The sequence below is a fragment of the Anopheles darlingi genome, chromosome 3 (genome assembly GCF_943734745.1).
Source record: "Anopheles darlingi chromosome 3, idAnoDarlMG_H_01, whole genome shotgun sequence".
Lineage (NCBI taxonomy): Eukaryota > Metazoa > Arthropoda > Insecta > Diptera > Culicidae > Anopheles > Anopheles darlingi.
In genome coordinates this window covers 16155738-16175395 of record NC_064875.1, presented here as the reverse complement: position 1 = coordinate 16175395, position 19658 = coordinate 16155738, and the positions used below count along the sequence as shown (strand labels likewise).

At 50.7% G+C, this 19658-nt stretch overlaps 1 protein-coding gene across 1 annotated transcript in view; it reads right to left on the bottom strand.

Annotated features, from left to right (window-relative positions):
- Positions 1 to 18506, bottom strand: part of LOC125953498 (somatomedin-B and thrombospondin type-1 domain-containing protein) — a 30551-nt gene extending 12045 nt beyond the window's left edge. Inside the window, exons 1-2 of the mRNA XM_049683108.1 lie at positions 18041 to 18506; positions 5139 to 5704 (exon numbers count right to left, since the gene is read on the bottom strand). Of these exons, the coding sequence (XP_049539065.1) occupies positions 5139 to 5415 (277 nt within the window). The 5' untranslated portion in view covers positions 5416 to 5704; positions 18041 to 18506. The remainder of the gene's footprint in view (positions 1 to 5138; positions 5705 to 18040) is intronic.
- Positions 18507 to 19658: the final 1152 nt, after the last annotated feature.

Below are 19658 nucleotides of genomic sequence, written 5' to 3'. Positions count from 1 at the left end.
AAACTGTTTGTCTTACAAATTGCTAGCCTTGCTAGGGGGGTGATGGTCAACCTGATGGGTTTAGAGTCAGCCACAATCCGAGAGCTGGGGAGACTGCTTACAGAAGCACCCTGGCGAGTAACCCTGCAAGACTGAGGGCGCAAGGGCAAACAAAACCTCAACCTCAAGCTGAAGTAGAGGGGAGGGAGGGATGTCGTCTCGAGTGGAGTTAATACAATATTGAATTATTATTATTCCCGTCGCACAGACAGGCCCGACCAGCCAGCTTCCGGTGGCTTTCTGGACGGTTTCTGGTTGGTTCAGCTGCGCCGCTGTGTTGAGAGCCGTGGTGGGATCGGCCGATCCAAAGGCGACCGTCGCTCATACGTTGCTCACACACACACACACGAGACGTGAAAGAACATCAAAACCGACTGCCGAAGATGAAGGAAAGGCTCAGGTTCTCTGCATTACAAACACGTACCACCATCACCGTATGCTACGGTCATTGCCAATGGTTTGGGTTCTATGAGTCGCTCTGTGTGTGTGTGTGTTTTGTGTGCTTTGTGTACGTGTGCCACGAGTGGAAATGTGCAGAAGCAGAAAAGACCTTCCAGATGAGCGCAGCGCTTCTTATGAATTATTGAAAATTTGCATTTCCTTGCAATCGGCTTAAGGCCCCCCCCTTCCCGCTCCGATCAAACATTTGCACCGCACCATGGAATGTCCTTTTGGTGCACCAATGGGCCGTGACTTAGAGCTCCGAGAAGTTTTGCACTCGTCGTGCTGCTCGAAATGTGTGCACCGTGGGTACGCGGGATTTTAATGAGATTGATCCGGATGGTGCGGATGCGCCGGCGGTTCGAATCCGAGGTCAGATCATCAGAGCCAGGGAGAGAGAGAGAGAGAGAGAGAGCAAGGAGAGAGAGAGAAACCGAGGAAGCACAGCGCCTCGAACGCACCCGCAACGTTACGTTGATGGATGATGGAGGATGTTTTATGCATTCAGTGCACTCAATCAGTTAAAACATTTGTTCCATTCTTTTTGAAGTGTTGATGGTACGAATTAATGGTACACGAAAGCTGACGGATGATAGTGGGGGGTGGAATGGTGCTGCCGGAAGCCAGATAGGAAATGAATATTCTATCCCATTCACCATTTTCTGCAAATGGCTTCGTCGTGCGCTCGAACGAGAACGGAGCGTCCTTAGACGTTAGAGTCAAATGGTTTGCAATGGGTCGTTAGCAGAAGTCGTGGGAGGCTTCTTGCTAGTTTGTGTGAGATGAATAATGAATTGGAGAATGAGCTGCTGCTGCTATTCCACTCCATTCATTATGGTAGCTTATGTTGAACTAGAATGTGGTAAATTAATCAAATGATAAATCAGCAAATTGTAGCTAACAGCATAACGAGTATAATTATTATCTGTACTTACACCCCGGCTAACTTGTGATATTATCAGGATTCGAAGAAATACTTTAGTAACATTCATTCGAGTGCATCCATATTCCCCCGTCATACTGGACACAAAGCAGTTCATGTGTGTCCACAAACGAAACTGTTCTAAGAAGTGTCACCACCAACCAGCAACTGGAATAGAACCATTGATCACTGTCTTCTTAATTAACCTACCTGTCAAATTGGCTACCCTTGCCCTCACTACAGGACGCAATCGTTGCTGGTATAGAACTGCATTACGCAGCAAAAAGGTAGCAACGTGAATCGATCGAATGAAATACCATTTTCCATCGACCAAAAAGAATGCAATTGGATATATTGGAAAGCTGTAAAAGTAATATACTGTGACGTAAAAGTTCGAATGTCACCATTCCACACCGTTCCACAACTATTCACCAGGGTAGCTAATAATGCTACCTGTCCGGAGAAAGGACACTGACAGGGCTACCACAAAAGTTATACCCGCAGGTAACCCCAGGAGATCCAATTTCATATCGAAACTTTGCACAAGTAAACACAAGTACACCGCACCACTGTCCGCAGTAGACTTCGGATGCAGACCAATCTATTTTCCCCCCTCTTCCTCCTCCTCCCTTCTTCCCCGCGCAAAAACGCAAAGGGGTATTACTATTGGATGGTAGTTTGAAGAGAGCATATAGCCTAAAACAACTAACAAACCTAAAAAAAAGGCAACCACCACAACCACCACCAGCACCACAACAACAACAACAGCAGAAAGCAAGTATCCAAAAGATGGGTCCTCGGGTTCGGGGGCATCGACTGACGCTCGGCGCGATGGCGTTCCAGTGCCATCGTCGCAGCATTACCATTTTCATTTATATTCCATTTTTCGTCATTTTGTTTTCCCCATTCTCGCGCTTGGTGTGGGAGTAAAAAGTTTACGAGACCATCCACTCCCCCCAGTTGGGTGTTTCATGAATTTCATTTCGTCGTCTTTCGACGGCTGGATGGATGCTGCTGGTGTCTCGACTGTCACACCACAGTATGAGCGCACAGTCCGGGCACAGAATGCTCCAATGAGCAGAAGCTGAAAGGAAGTTAGTTAGACGACCGGAAATGGCTATTTTACGGTGTGGTTTTGTTTGAATTTTTACATTTTCGCTCACTCAGGGAGGGGGAGCCCGAGATGGCCCCGAGGGTTGGGTGAAAGTAGTAGCATCAACTTATTCATAAACTATGCCACTATGGGGTGTGTCAGTGGTGCGCGTGGTGAGCAGTACCCGTACACCCCCGGGTTGATGTCGTCAGCGAGGTAAAGCTTTTCATCCCCAGAAGCAGCAGCAGCAGCAGCAGCAGGGGTTCGAGGGAGCCGGAGAGGCGTTTCGTGGGATAGAAAATTGTTTTTCGTTCTTGGCTCGTCCGAAGCGCAAAGATAACAAAAAACCTTCCCCCATCTACAGCCCCAAAAACTGACACACACACACAGACACGGCCACGGATGGAGTAGGTTCTCATTTGAGATGCAAATAAATTACGCTCGGCAACTCGGTTGAACATTTCAATAAATAATGGGATAACTGCATGACAACTAATGCCCCTGTCGACGAGCATTTTTCCCCCCAACCCGACACAAATCACCAACACGAACAGCAGCAGCAGCACCAGTGGAAAACCTGGGAATTAGGCTGGCAGGTGACGCAACTACCAGCAGGTCACCCCCGTTTGGTCCGCGCCAATGAGTTCGTAAAAGGGCCCAAAATCTACCCCCGGGAGGCGGTGTCTGTTGAAACCAGCGGCTCTCAAGTACCGCACACCAGGCTGCATGGTTACGGAAGCGATGCGCCGGTTGTTTCCAATCCGCAATCCGGAGCACCAGCTATCGAAAGAGACTCCCTTAGCGGCCACCGTGGTTCGGGAGATTGCAGCGATTCTCCTAAAAATATAATATCAAACCCCGATCGAGCCCCGGGTCGAGCGGCTGCATCCCGGAGGAGTGCTGCGTGATTTATGATCGGTTGTGTAGCGGTGGCCGGTGTGGCGCGTCGTTGATTCATCGCACGCAGCATCACGATTAATTATGCAATCATTGCACCAGCCAGTGCCAATGACCGGTTGGTCCCGGTCCCGGTCTCGCTCGTTCGCTCGATGACCTTTTTCCCTTCCGTCGTCATTCCACGGGGGGGGATCGCTTCTCTCCCCCCACCCTCTTTTGGACAGCGTTTGCTCGTGCGAGACAAATAGCAAAAATAGGAAATGATTTTCCACCAAAAACCAAAACCAAAAAACAGCGATCCGCTAGCAAACAGGTCGTGCGTCGATTCGAGATTGCGAAAGAATTTATTGTTTCCCTCCCCCCCCGGCACATTCTAATCCTTTTTCGATTTTATCCCCGTCGCCGTGGATTGGTGTCCATTTTCACCACTTTCCAATTACTTATGTCGCTCAAGCGGAACCAGAGATAACCCTCTCCCGGGGGGAGGCTCGCGACGTGCTCCGTTCCCCGGATTGGGGGATTAATGGTTCGGCGAGCATCGAACATCGATCCATGGGATGTCCATGGAGATCCTTTTCCAATCGAGTGGCGCCGTTAAGTTAAGGTTGGCTGTTGCGTGCGTGCGCGCGCCGCCAATGCCGTGTATTTATCATTTTGCGGCTCAAACCCGCGGTGACTAATGGTCAGAGTGGTGGGCAAGGATTTGGAGAGTGTTTTGCGTGGAGAAAAGTTTTAGTTCCACCGGGCGGCGCGGGTGGGGGGCCACAACCTTTTACTCTGATTAATCGTCACCGAACTCGTGATGAATGGTTCGGGATGAAACAATCATACCACACATAAGCGCACACACACACATAGGCGCGCGCGCACCAAGCACCAAGATAGTAGCCAATCAAGCGGAAGCGATGTGGATTTGGTTGCCACGGATGCGGTTCGGAAATGCACCCAACAATGCGCGAGCATTCGCGGATGAGCTGATTGCACACCCAAGAGGATAAACCAATCAAAAGCGGGTCCGAAATGTAAATTAAAAAATACTTTCTCTCCCGGTGTCTGCCCGGAATCGGAAACCGGTGCATCCCGGAATGGAATGAAATTTCCATTTTCTCGATAAAAAACCCTCTCGGTAGGCCACGGTAGGCCACGAATGAAACAGTATGCAATCAGTAAGCGGGGGAAACTATCGCGCAATCAAAGTAGCGTCGTGGGTTTATTGCAACCGGTATTGCATATTTTTCTCCCTCCCCATTTTGATTGATATAAAAGCTTGATTGAGGCCGGGAATTTCGATAACAAGTAAAATCATGAATATTCATCAAGAGCAGCGCGAGAGCTACTCTGCTGATTGATGAAGAAGAAAAGGTCGTCGTCGTCATCATTTGTTGTTTTATATATCTTTTTGTGATCGATTATCTGTCTTAAATGATGAGTAAAATTTTAATAAAAACCTCCAGAGAATCCACAATGCTTCGAGATCTAGATTTGAACCATGGATCGACGTCACACGCTGCAAAGCGCCTTCTTACCAACGGTGCTATTGAGCACACCGTAACCTTGGTGTGGCAGCAGAAGTAACACCACAGTATTGAGTTTGCTTCTCTAAACAGTCGCGTTGAACAGTCGAGTTGTCGAGCGTCGAAGCACGACCCTATCGGAAGCGGCAATTTCCGTTCCAGCCCAGCCGGCACGGAACACCCGCCGGGCCCGGACACACACACACACACACACGCACACACGCTCACTTACCTCCGCAGTGCGACTTGAAGTCATCGCAGCAGTCGCCCAGCTTCAGGCAGGCATGATCACAGTAGCACGGTTTATCGTTCAGATCCTCGATGATGGCGTTCAGCGGTGCCTTCTGTACGACGCACGACGAGTCACGCCCGTTGCAGCAGAGCGTCGCCTCCCGGCACGAACCACCGTGGACGCCCTGCCCGGTCAGCAGCGCGAGCAGTAGCAGGACCGCGGCCGGCACGTACTGACCTGCGCTCACTACGCCCCATTTTGCACCAACACCACCCATTGCGCTCTGTTGCTGTTGCTGTTGCGGTTGTTGTTGCTGTTGGTGGGTGGAATTGGTATCTTCAACCGTGAGGCGGGACTATGCGGTTTCAGCTCCAACTTCTCCTGCTGCTACGTTGCCCGTTGGGTGAGGATGATGATGATGAACCGATTAAACGGTCAGCGTCGAAGCGCTGCTGTACCTTAGCACCTCGTCACACGCACTCGTCGAACACCGTCGCCGTACCGCCGTCGTGGTTACCACCAGGTTCCAGGTGAGCGACGCCTGCTGTGATGCTGCAATTTGCTTCCTGCGTGAAATGGAAACAGTGGGAATAAAAAGAAAGAAAAAAATATGCGGTGAGCATCAGTGAGCGCGATGACGCCGAGCCGTGATAATAAATTGCTTGCTTTCCTTTCTGTTTCCTTTCCTACTCCCCCCGGGGGGGAAGGAGTGTTGGAGACAGAAGTTGCAGAAACCCTGCTCCCTGCGGTGCTTGCCTTTGGCACAATAATTGCAACCGGAAAGTGAAGGAAAACGATGAGTATTAAATCACAATTCGTAATTGGGTGTAGTGGGAAGGGAGGGGAGGGACCATCCTTTTGGAGTCTTTATCTGCCCGTTTCGTCGTGTTGCTCCTCTCTCTCCCTGCGGCCTGCCCTGTCACCATCGAGATGATCCTGGCACTATAATTCTTCCGTCGGTCACTTCCACTCTACTCCCCTTTTGTGCACTTCGTTCTGTCCGCCGAAGCTCGATTCGAGTCGATTCTTTCGGGAGCAAGGAACCCATGGCAACTTGCCGAAAAAGGATCTGTCCGAACCGAGGGAATCGGTCGCTCACGGTCGGTCGGTCGCTCGAGACGAGAAGGATTGAATTACCGAACCGATTTTCCTTTTCATCGAGCCGGCGGCAGCGGCAGCTCCCTGTCTCTGTCCCCCCCCCCCCTTGACTTACAAATAAATGCCGGCGAAAGGTTGCTGCTGGCGGTTGCTTCGACCGTTTGCTTCGGTGGAGCAGCAAAAAGGCAAAAAAAAAAACAGAAAATATCCGAAAAAGGAATCTCCGCCCCGCTTCCACCACCACAAAAATAAAACCCCAAAACGCGGCATGATTTGAGAGATTGGATGGCAAAGGAATTCCGGTGGTGGTGGTGGTGAGGGTGGTGATGGTGGCAACCCCCGCGGGTCCGGGACTGACTGGCTGGCATTGAAATATTGCTGACATTCATGCGTTATCGGTATTCGGGGCTAAATTACTTTTCGTCGCGAATATATATTGACGATAAATTTTTATATTTTTGTCAGTCCGACCGCCCACCATCGGTTTGCTTCTTCTTCTTCTTCTTCTTTTCGGCATCGTGCGCCGATTGTCCGTTGAATTCCGGTTTTTAATCAGCGAAACTCCGTTACTGATGAATGAGACAGAACGGCACGTCACACACAAGGGTAACCGTCGTGGTCCTTACGAGAAGCGCATTAACTTCGCAATTCGGTTTATCCTAGTAGTCGCCTCACCCCAAAAAGGGCTCCTTCAACAGAAGGACGACGACGACGGTGGTCGTAAGGATCCTTTCAGACATGCAAATTCATCGCAAGCCCAACTCCGGCGAGGTTCCGTTTGCTGGATGGATTACTAACACCCGGAACCCGGAAGCGGACCCCCCCCCCACCCCCCCAAAAACCGGAACCTTAACGAGCTTCAAGACAAGATAGAGAGTAACCCATTAACGTGTTGGATCAAGCACTACAAGGCACGGCAGTTAGCCTTCCCATCATCATCATCAGCTTCTTCTTCTGCTGCTGCTGCTGCTGCTGCTTCATCTTCAGCCTTCAGCAACGTTCTCCGAAACCGAAAGTACAAACACGCTAATGCCACAAAATCTGCGCACAAACGAATTACCGTGGATGGTGAAAGCCTCTATCTATCTTCACACTGGAACCATCTGCGTGGGAGTGGGGAGGGGGGAGGGGGAGGCTAATTTATTCCCCACAGCAGCACACGTCCCACACACACACACACACACACACACACACACACACGCCGGGGGTCCTTTCCGCCCAAGATTGATAGAAGAGAAGATAAGCAGCAGCAGCAGCAGCAGCAGCACAAAAGTCGGAAGCAAACGAGAGCCTTTGGCCGAGACTGGCCAAGACTGGATAAGTCTGGCCAGAGCTTGCGTTTGCGTGTTGCGGGCTCGGCCTCGGTAAGGGCGAGGGCCTGAAGAATAATGAAGGTAGAAAGTCAGCCCAAGAGATAGGAGGAGAGCCTAACTTCAAATTTCGGTTCATTCATCGTCGCCGTCGTCGTCGTCTTCGTCGCCCGCAATGTCGCTCTTAGTTGCGTGTTTTTGCGTAGGTTGTTTCGGGGGGTCAGCTTCTCACCTCCGCGCCCACCACTCCACGGATGTGATTTGTTCACCTTCTTTGGACCACCGAAAACCCCCGAGGGAGAGGGGTGGCTCTTATCTTGGTGACAGACATCCCGATATCCGATACAGGGCCGGGGCTGGACCACGGGGGCTAATAGCCGCGGACGCTGCCTAAACCAGATGTCACATTCCTTGCATGGTGTGGCGACGACCACGAATCGGTAATCGGTATTCCATTCATTCGCTCGCTCGCTCGCTCGCTGGCTGGCTACCACTTCCTGTTGTTTTGCTCCCCCTCCACAAACACCCAAGAAGCGACCTCAAGAAGCGATAGAGATAGCTCTGACTTCTGGTCCGTTCGTTAGGCTCAGTTTGCCCCTAATAAGGGTGCTTATCGACCACGGTGCTGGTGGTGGTCAGTTGGTCCCCCGGAACCCCGGATTAACGTCGGTTCGGTTCGATTCGGTTTTTCGGAGACGATGAACGGACGCGCATCGACGCGGGAGTGGGATGCTCAGTTTGGAAAAGAACATGGAAAGTTAATCTGACCATGTCCGGGGAGAAGGGAAAAGATTTATGTCCATCGCATGGTTCACCTGGCCACCCCCTGGCCGTCCTTCAAAACCGGCGTCACCTTTGCCGGGTGTAATCGATGAGTCAGTTCTGGGGCGACTTCATTCGAACAATCTGCTGGACATGGCTGGACGCGGTTATAACGTTCCCTTTGATGCACGCGAACCCGTCGCTCGCTTGTCCATCCCAGCTGGCGTTCACCGACCGTCCACCGATTTACAATTCAAATTGCCATATTACGGGAATCGGTTGCAGCATCATCGATGCTATGGATAAGCTCCTTCTCGTTCTCTCCCTATCTCTCTCTCCGATTCGGAATTAACTGATCGAAATGAACACCGACGATGAAGCGGTTGAACTATCCCCGTTCTGGTCCCGGATTAGAGCGTAGGAAGGACAGCTTCTTCATCAACAAACGACCATCCTGCCTCATGCCTGTAGCTGTCAGATCTGCCCATCCGGCCGTGAAATGGGAACAATGGGAGTCGCGATGGGATGCCGATATGAACCGCGGTCACTCATCATAATGCTTTCCACATATCATGCGTTGCGTTGTTGCGATTTGAAGAAGGAGATTGAATCCACCGGTACAATGGGGCGGTCTGCACTGCAGGCGGTCTTGTGCGAATCTCAATATTAATCCCAATTTCATTGCTCAATCAACCGCAGACGAGCCGAGAGCGTGTTCCGCAGAAAACAGCAGAACCCTGGGGAGAAGAAATATTAAAATTGAACACACAGACACACACACACAGGTGACGTGCAGGTCAAAAGGCCAAACGGCGTGGATCGTGAACTTCGAACGCCGGGGGACGCGCATCTTAAGGGATTGCATTTTCCGGGAAGCACGGAAACACAAACTTTGTCACCGATTCCACTTCGTCTTAGCTGCAGCATCCTGCCAGAGAGGAACAGGGATGTTATACCTCCAATGGCAAGGAAGTCAAGGTACCGTTGTCACCGGTGTTGTCAGCTATTCTGCACTACGACGGACCTGATGGACCTCACAGTAGCCGCTTCACTCCACAAACTTCCGTCGCTCTTTCCTTTTATTTTTCCATTTCTTTTTCCCCTGTACTTGTGTGTTCCTTCCTGGACCATTTTCTTTCGTTTCTCGTTTTGAATGTTTTATCTGGTGCCGGAAAACTCCCAGTGGACGCTAGTACCAGGACGCTAGTGCAGCGTCACTCAGCGGATCGGATAGCGAATGCTTTCACCATCACCACTACAACTCCCGGTTTTGCGAGAGAAGCTACTCTACCGGTTCTCTGGATAGCACGAGAACAGTACACGAAGAACACGTAATACCTAGAGAAAGGATATCCTCTAGTCTACCTTTCTGTCCTCATCCTTCACCACCCCCGGGGAGACGGGCTCATGCATTTTCCATTCGTCCGGGAAAAATGTCAAGCAAACCGGACGGCATCAAGGCCGGCAATCAGGGATTGCAATCTGGGCGGGGAAAAAATATGTCTCCCAGTTTCACGGTTGCTACAACCATACAACCGGGCAAGGATTATTCAACTGGCCGTCGAGTACTGAGTAGCTCCAACGCATCGGTTCTAGCAGCCATAGTAACACCGAGACCAACGGCAACGCGTAAACGGGATGGAGCGTTTCCATGGCACTCCCAGCGCTGGCCAGATGACAGGTCGGTCGAAAAGGCAACACTGCAACACGCCGTCGCGGTTGACCGCAATCGCAGTGATCGGAGAGTTTTGTAGTTTCCGAAGATCGGCGACCGAGACCAACCCGCCCGGACCTCTCGAATGACGCATGTCGTGGCCGCTCTCGATGGCACTTTTATGACAGTTCGAAAGTGGCTTCACAGTTTCAGAGTGTTCAGAGCCGAGCGAGCGAGGGGTGTGTGTCGGGGAGTATGACATGAACACGAACATGGCACCATGGAGGAGGGAGTGTAAGCGTTATTATATCATGCCGCCCGGAGCCTGCCGTGAAAGCCGATGCCTGTTTGACTTATTGATGCCTTTGATTGACACATTCGTTAGCGCGAGCATTCGTTGAGGTAAGCCTGGGGGGGGGGGGGGTATCGATACCGATCACCGATGCACCCTCCCCCCTTTATCCCCTCTATCCCTTTGGCATTCCTTTGGCTTCGAACGCTTTAACGTAAAGCTGACACAATAATCGGTGAAGGCGATGGCGTGCCACCGGTTTGGAACGTAAGGGAACAGAAAGGGGAATGAGAAAAAAAACATCCCTTTTGGGCTCCTTCGACTAAGCTTGGATCTAGGCTCGGATCTCGGTTTGAATGTTAGCAATGGCCATAATTGGTCAACGAGCGAACGATTGAGAAACATATTCTCCCCCTCATTCGGACCCCACAGCTAAGGGTGGAATGTTAAGCGGCCCTTTTACGTAGCGCCCCAACTCTCGATCGGTGGATCGTTCCATCTGATGATGACGACGATGACGACGACGAGTTATTGGTGGCGCGCGAGACATCTTAATGGGGTCATAATGGGTGTTCGAATTTCGCACGAACTGCAACCATAAATCACCGCCGGGAGGGAGGAGTAGGTAATAGCAGCCATACACCCACACACACACACCCACACTCGTCGTCACTCGTCCTTCCAATGTGGGTCAATCAGAAACGGTGGCTTTTACCGTGGAGCAATCAAAGCAACCTGCACCCCGATGGCAGGGAGCTAACTCAACCGTTGGAATCATACTCAATTTGTCTCGAAAGGTGTAAATTGATGGTCAAACGGACCTTAAGGGGGACCGCAAATAGGTGGTTCGATGAATGGGACTTGTGGGCGGCATATGCTTGCGCAATGCACACGAGGATCGGGAAAGGTGTGAATCGGATGCTCGACTGCTGAAGATGATGATGAGCTCGTGAAAACGGTGGGAATTAGTAGTTAAACAACTTGCGCCGGAGTGTGTGTGTGTGTGCTTGTGTTTTAATTCCCCGTTTTTGGGGGTCTGGTAACCTTACTTTCGCTTTTCTCTTCGGTAAATGGCAATGGGCCCAAGGGTAGCGGTAGCAGTTCAAGGGTATTTACTTTGAAAGTGAAAAGCCTCACCTTATGGTATTTGTTTGATTTTGTATTTGTTTTGTAAGGAATGCGTTTCCTACTCCTATTGTTTGCTCAAACTCCCTTCCGGAATGTTGAGCTTGGATGAATAATTGATTGATAATTTTATGAGAGATAATTGCATGAGTTGCATACATGTATAGTTAGAGGAAGTTTTAAGTACTCTTCCTTTAATGTGTTTCATTTTATTTTAATTGAACACTAACAATTTGTTAAATTGTAACTCTGCGTAACTTATGAAGCTAAAAGCAAAAGTAATGCTGCAATTACTTAGAATTGAACTGATTTCTCGTTGATTTCAGTAAGAAGAATTTTTGTTCAAAATTAACACATTGTATGACCGAATCGAATGAAAACCGTGAACTGCTCCTGTCACCTGTCAAACAGAAAATGCGAAAATGAAATTAACCATGTATCCGAGGTAGGCTATCGACATTCCTAGAATAATTCCGAACCTTTTGTAAGGACCGATCAACCCTCATTAACCGTTGATCGATCATCGATTGTGGCGAGTCCCCAACAAAAAGCCAATGTTAATGGCGAGTCAATTAACCCACGGACCACGGGTTATTGAATGCTGTTGCTGATGCTGCTGCTGCTCTGAGATGCAGTTAGTTACTCAAATGTGTTCTACCCATAGCTAATGATGCCCAGCGCTCACGTTCTGGGTACGATCGCCGAGAAGTTCTCACATTTCCTGCTTATTTAAATTGATGATTTATGTTCCTGTCTATCCAATGCACCTCATCCTCCTCCCTTGGCGTTCCAGGTTAAAGCCTGCCAGCCAGCCAGCCAGTGGTCTCTGTCTGCGTGACTCACCTCAACCACAACGCCAACGCGAACGGGTCCATTTTATGGCTCAATCAATATCCTCCGGCCTCAAACGCGGTTCCAGAACACTAACGTTTTGCCCCGTTCCACCAATAAAATCCCCAACCCCCCTCCCCTTTGCCTTCTCTTCACTATCCCTTCGACATCGGGGTGCGATCGCGATGATTTACCGTGCAACCGGACGACCCAATGGACAGAGAGGCACACACGCATGAACGCGGCAGCAGCCCTTAGCGGATACGTAAATTCTCACATTAACGAGCGCATATTTTATGCGCTTATGCCCATCGTCCATCGTGCAACCCAGGCCGGGCTGGATGGTTGCATTTTGGCGCACCATCCCATCCACTGTGCCCACCATCTTGCGTTCGCGCACCGAATTCGATTCGATAATTTATGCAAAGCACATTTTATTTCTCATTTCCGCTCCACGGGAATCAATTAATTAATAGCAAACGCAAAAACGGGGACGAGAACGAGAACGAGAACGAAAACTCGACCGGCAGGAACAACAGGAGGGGCAGTTCATAAAGCCAATAGCAAGTCAGCACCGCCTCTGGCCCCTGGCACGCGATCGCGTCAGCGCTTGGTATGGATCCGTTTTTAATTAAATCCAAACGAATTTGCACATCGTGCGGACATGATGGCGACGACGACGACACCGATGGACGATAGACAGCCACCGTACGAGCGGAAACACTCGTGGGTGCCCCCCTCCGGAATCAATATTCCGGGCACAGCGGGCGCCACCACGCGTTCACTAAGACCCCTGGTGCTGCAGCAAAACTAATTGATAAATCGGATCCGGCACCGGAGCCCCGGGACGGAAACTTCACCGTAAGCCGTCCTCCGACCCCTTTTCGGGGGGCCTTTTCAGGTGTCTTATGGCCATGCTGTCTGCCCCCTTTTTTACCGAGTGGACGCGCGCGTGTGGACAACAAACCCCCCTTTCTGATTACATTAAGGGCCGCCGCCGCGTGCACGGTGCTCGGTTACATTAATAAATTTGAAACGAAATAGCGCTTGACTCTCGGGATGCTCTAGGGTTACCGGAGCGAAAGGACGACCGAGGACCGAGGACCGAGGACCGAGGAGGCGACGCGACCGTGTGCTGCCCTTCTAGCCCGTGGTCTAGCCACGAAAAACCTGCCTCCCGCTGGCTTCTCAGACGCTGCGGTTCTCAGACCGCCACGAGGACCACGCGAGGCTTCCAGTTTCAACCTTCCAGCGGTCCCAACGCGCTCCGTGGATGATCGGTTTGCGGTCGCTCTAGCTTCCCACGGATCCCAACTCCAATTGGGTGCGTGTGTGTGCATGTGTGTGTGTGATTGTAAGTGTATCTCTAGCATCTAGTGGCTATCGTCTTCGCCGGAGACCTCGTGGGTTCGTCCCTTGCGCTCCCAGAATTTAGCTCGTTGTCAGTGGAACAAGTTTTTAATTTGATAACGAACGCCGGTCGGAAAGGAAAACGGGAAAAAGAAACCATCCTTCCCCTCCCCGCCAAACTCTCTCTCTCTCTCCCAACAGTCACAGATTCTGGCTGTCTGCAGACACACGTAAATGAATTAAAAATCCAACAACCAAAACCAAAAAAAACAAATTGGTGAGTTGGTGGTACTTCAGGAAGTGCTTTTGTGTTCCAAGTTTATCGCCCACGATTGCTCCTGGTAGACGCGATTGCGCTGCTCCGGTGTCTACGGCAACCTTGAACCAGCGGATGAAAATGAGAAGTTTCCCTTTCGCCATTTCCCGCGCTTCCCCCCGCCGGGTTCCAGCCAGCACAAGTACAGGAAGTCTCGCATTTTCTCTCTATCTCTCTCTCCCTATCATGTTTCTGTTTCTAGCCACGTTCTTATCCCCAGGCGCTGAGTCTCTAATTTCCTTTTAAGTACAAACTTTGCTGATGGCTGTGATTACTGTATGTGTGTGTGTGTTGTGTGTTCTCTCAACAGCCCATTCCGCGTAAGGCTTCGAGATCTCGGCTAATGAAGCGCCGGACTCGTTGGCCTCAGAGCGTTGGCCATGCTGACCAATGGTTTAATGTGGTCCAAGGGCTTAGCAGCCAAAGACTGTGGCCTGACCGGGCACTCGAATTAGATTCTATTTTCTTCATTTCACGGTTCCCTGCCACGTGCTGCTGCAGTTCTCCTCCGAATTGCAACGTGGACCATGACCTAGTGGACCTCGCACCGTCCACCTTCAGCCAAATCGACGCCATAGTTCGTCGTGTCCCCGGTGGAAGTTGCAGCATGGATCATGAATTGGTTCCAACCGCATAGCATACCCGGTAGAGGTGGTCATGCTCTACCTTCACTTGGCAGCTCAGCCACAGGGTGTTTCAACACCCGGGAAGGTCGCTTTTGTCCCCGCGAAATGAGTTTACTTTCGTCCTCATATTATTTGGTGTGTTCGGTGCCAACCGAGTGACGTTGGTTATGAATTTGAAGAAAGGAAAAACGAAAATGAAAAGCGCTCTAAATTCAATCCCCCACACCCTGGTCACTCTCGCACACACGTCGTCGCCTGTACTTTGTGTGTTTATAGAGAGAATGGTTCGCGGGACCGCCATAAAGTGTGCCGGTTGATGATGAGATGAGAAAGCATTTCAAGGACGGTGGTGGTGGTGGTGGTGGACGCTATAAAAGAATGTTTTCTACGACCGTTCAACGCGTAAGAACCGCGCGAACCCAACCCATTAAAATCAGGTGAAGGGGGGGGGGGGGAAACCAACAACAAAAAAATCCATTAAACCCGATAAACATCATTAGAACACGAAGGTAGCGAAACCCCGGATCCGGTAGCGATCGAGACCCGTGCCGTGCTGACTCCGGTTTTTTTTCGGAAAACCCTGTGGTCCCCTTGTTAAAATGTTTAAACTTATCGTCAAACTCGGTAGCGGGCGAGGAGTCCTTAGAGACGGTTTTAGAGAATCCAAATTATGTTTCCCGTCCCCGTCTAGAAGGTCTGCGCCCTTCCGGCGGACAGTTTTATTAAATCCAATCTAATGTGCGCCACACGATGCCCCCTCTTTCCGGCCGCCTTTCCGGGACTGGTTCTTCCGAAAAAAAAAAAAACACTTGGCATGGCCCCAGTCGAGGACACCACGTACACCATCGGTGCCGTCGTCTGAGTTCGGTGGTGCCAGAGTTGATGCCAATCTTACAATTTCCGCAACCATCCCCTCGTTCGCTCGCTCGCTCCCCAAGGTTCGAGATTAAAAAGAACGAGAAAATCAAAAATGCGAAGCGGATAGCATACGGCGCGTCCGGATACCCGAGCCCTGCCAGACGAACCTGGGCCTGCCCGTGGGATATCAAATCCCTCACAAATGAGCCGTAGAAAAGAAATTATTTTTCATTCTTATCGCCACCACCAACCGCCCTTTTTCGAGTGAAACCAAGCAGAGTGTCTGTTCCTCCGTTCCTAAACACAACATAATCGGAGCCCCAGACCAGGCCAGAGTTCTGGTGGAGGAGCCGGGAATGAATGGCGGGCCAAAGAATAACATGGAGAAGAAGAAGTTGAAATGGATTTGTGTCTGTTCTGACCGCGCACGGGCTCGTGTCTATCTGACAGATTTCTCAAAACAAAAAAAATGTACTCAAAACGAAGGAGAAGGGCAAGAAAATGTTGATGAATCCCTGGGACTTGGGTGCGGGACTTTCTGTCGGCAGCAGGTCGGTCCTGACGAACCCCGAACCACACAATCATCCTGCATCCTGCTGAACCTTGGCCTTGGCCCGGACCCCTTGATATGGTGCGTTGCGTAGGTCAAGTGGGTAACAGAGAAAGAGAAAGAGAGAGAACAGGCCGAATGGAATGGAAGCTGCCAAGCGGCCTGAGGTCATCCTCATCATCCTCATCATCAGCATGATCAGCGTACAGGCTCCGACTCCTCGAGTTGATCCACATTCATCAACAAGTGTTGGCCACGACGACCACGACCACGACGACGACGAATAGGCTCGCAAAGAGAAGATGGAGCGATAAAGGCGGAAGACACCAAACAGGACGACTGCTGCTGCTGGTGCTGCGGTGCGGGAGTTTGGGAGGACTCCTCGACCACGGGCCCATTCCCATCATCGCCAGGGCAGCAGCAGTAAAGGGTTTTGGCCGAATTAATTATGGACCTTTGTCCGGCAGAGCTTGTTTGCGTCGTCGTCGTCTTCGGGAAAGCTAACAGCAACCAGGAAGAGGCGATGAGCGAATGGTAATAAAGCTCACGCGAAGTCGAAGGCTCAGCCCGGTTTTTGGGAGGTTTTGAGAAGCAATTAAAAAAGGTAACCCATCGGCCCCACCCCTGGGGCCCCATCCATGGTCCCCACATTTCGGGGCTACACTTTTGAATAATCATTGCTGATGGAGGTGGAATAAATTAAGAAATCGTAATTGAGAGGAGACAGGTAGCATTCCGGTTGGTAAGTTTGTCGTTACGGTGGTGCTGCCGCTGCCGGTGCAAAAAAATAGAGATTATGGTCTCTGGCGGTCTGCGCACGAGGCAGCAGCACAGTAGCTCTTCATTCTTATGCCAGGCTCCGGTGAACGTGAACGTCGAGCTATCGGAATGCGGAATGAGCGAAAAGAAGAGATAATGATGTGTTTATTGAGTTAAGAGGCTAGAGAAGCCTTCAAAAATCCCTTCAAAATGAGGATCGCTCGTTGAAGGTTGTGAAAAATGTGTACCGGTCGGATGAAGAAGGTTCCTAGCAACGATCCCGTCGTCGCATCTCAGGAGGAATTTATGGCTTACTTTGTGTTTACACAATGCACAGAATGACAGCTCTACTCCGCGCGTGTGTGTGTGCTCTCGATGGATCGTTGATGGACAATTAACCGTTTATGGGAGGAATCGAACACGAGGTACCCTACGAGGTTGCTAAGATCGACGTGCATGTCAGGTATGCTATGGCCTCTTCCTGGTTGCTGGTGTCTTCAGATCGATCATCTTAAATTACCACCTCGAACCATCTAACGATACAAACTGCCCTAGAAGCAATTTGCTGAGTAGCACAGAAATAGCACCATCATCATCATCATCATCATCATCATCATCATCACATAACCGGTATGACCCTTGCGTTCTATGCTTCACAGAAACCGAACGATTCGCTCCCGGGAAGGGGCTCCCTCTAACTATTTTTAGCTCCAATTGTACCGCGCGCCATCGCAACGCGCGTCCCACCGCACGTAGGCTTGGCTTCTTCTCGCTGGAAATGCCATTATCGCTGGCCCTTCATAAACGATACGGCGATGCAGCAGTGCAGCAGCATCCCACCCGGAGCAGCAACCTGGTGCAGCAACATGGTATAGTCGTTGCAGGCCGCATTTGCTGCTATTGCTGCTGCTGCTGTAACTCCAATGTTTATCAACATTCGAGGGTGTTTCTGGCACCTTCGCTGACACCCTGTTTGCCGCTGTCTGCCACCCCAAAAAAGAGGGGAAAACAATTTCAAAGTGACCCTTTAGCGAAGGATGCAACATGGTATGCACCGGATAAAACCGACCGTTCCTCGGCTCACCACCAAAAGGGCGTTTGGTGTAAACGTATTCAAAACATACGACCAACCCGTTGGGTCGCTGGTGGACTTGACTTGTGGCCTGCGATGTTTACCTGCGATCGACCGAACCCGTTCAGGACCGATCAGGTATCGATGAGAGAAACCTCGTGAGCAACAAGAGGCCATCAAACACATCAGCCTTCCTCGTGCACCGTGTTCGATCCTCTTCGGCGGTGTTTTCTTTAAATTTCAAGACTTATTATGTATTTACGGAAATTCGAATTCGAAATTCGGAACGAATGTTTTACTTTGCTTTCCGTCCGTGGCTGCCGGTACTCCGCTCGGCTCCGGAAGGTTAGATCAGATTGTGATGCCGTCAGCGAGCGAGCCTGTTGTTGATGGCCCAATGGCGTGTTCACGGTGCAGTTTCAACTCTTTCTGCAATAACACTTTGCAACCACAACGAGTAGGTTCACAAAAACCGGTGGTCACAGAACTTCGTCGGTCGCAACAATCAGACGCAACGCATCACAACGCAGCAAAGCACGCCACCGGACTGGCCACACACACTCTCACTCACACTAGGCGTCAGAACAGGGCAGCACTGGAAGGCAGGGCCACGATTGGATTGGAGCCACCATAAATTCATAAATCACGCACCTCGATCTCGCACCTATCTTTCTCTCTCTCCGCGCGATGAATATTGCAAAAGCCCGAAATCCACTCCGAACTCTCACGAACGGATATCGCACTTTAATGCACGCACTGGATACCTGCTGCCAAACAAACCAAACACCGCACCAACAGTAGTGTGTCTGGGGTCTGATGGAAGGGTTTGCTATCACCGCACACGCGACCGCACCGTACGGCGTACGAGAGATGAATGCCAGGCGCCTCCACGAGATGAAGCGGCCACGAGAGAAAAGATGGTAAAGCATAACACCGTACGCAACTCAGTCCGTTAGCATAAGCCTTCAGCGGCAGCAGCAGTGGCAGCAGCAGCAGCACCAGCATAAGCATAGTGTTCATCCGAAGCCGAGCCGAAGAGAAGCAGAAGTATTCATCGCGATGGAGCGCCGTCTGAGTTCCTCCTGTGGTGCAGTTTAGCACGTAAATTTACAATTACATTTCAATTTCAGGAGGAAAGGAGTTAGTAGAACATTGGAGTATATTAACACAGATTGGCTAATTAAACATTCATTACAAGTCGTGTTAAGAGCACAACGGATTCCATCTGAAAACGCAACGCTCGCAACGAGTCCTTCAACGAGGTTCTGTGAGGGAAAAATCGTTTGAACCAGACTTCAGCCACCTTAAAGCACAATCTCTCCTCGTCGTCTCCGTTTCATTCACTTTCCATCTCGGTAAATCCAGCTTTTATCTATCCTAATGGCAGTTTAAACGGAGCCCGCAACCTATACACCCTCGTGATGCTCGCTCGTGAGCTCCCAAAACAAAGCTCCGGCTCCTGCAGCATGCCATCCACTGGGAGTCTTCGATCAGCGCCCGGGGAATCGAGGGAATACGCGAGACACACTGCCACAGCGGGCTGCTACTCTGTATGCATCCGTTTGTAATCCGTTCGACAGTCGGAGCCGACAGTCGGATACTTTACATCGAACTTTTCGAGGTTGGTTGGGCGGAGGAGTACCCAAACGAACCCAAAAAAGGGCGAAACGGGGGCGACGGCCAACAACGATAACACAAAAATAACGAGCCACAAAATGAAATTCCACTTAACTCCCCTCCTGGTGCTCCTCCTTCTCCTCTTGCTCCATGGCACGGGTTCGGATCGTTCTCGGTCGGTGCCATTAATCATTAGGTTTTTCTCGCCGGGTGCATACGTCGCCCTCAGTACACCTCAAACAGGATGATGGTGATGACGGTGGTGGTGGATGGTGGAGGATGCTGCCTGCGTCTGACACA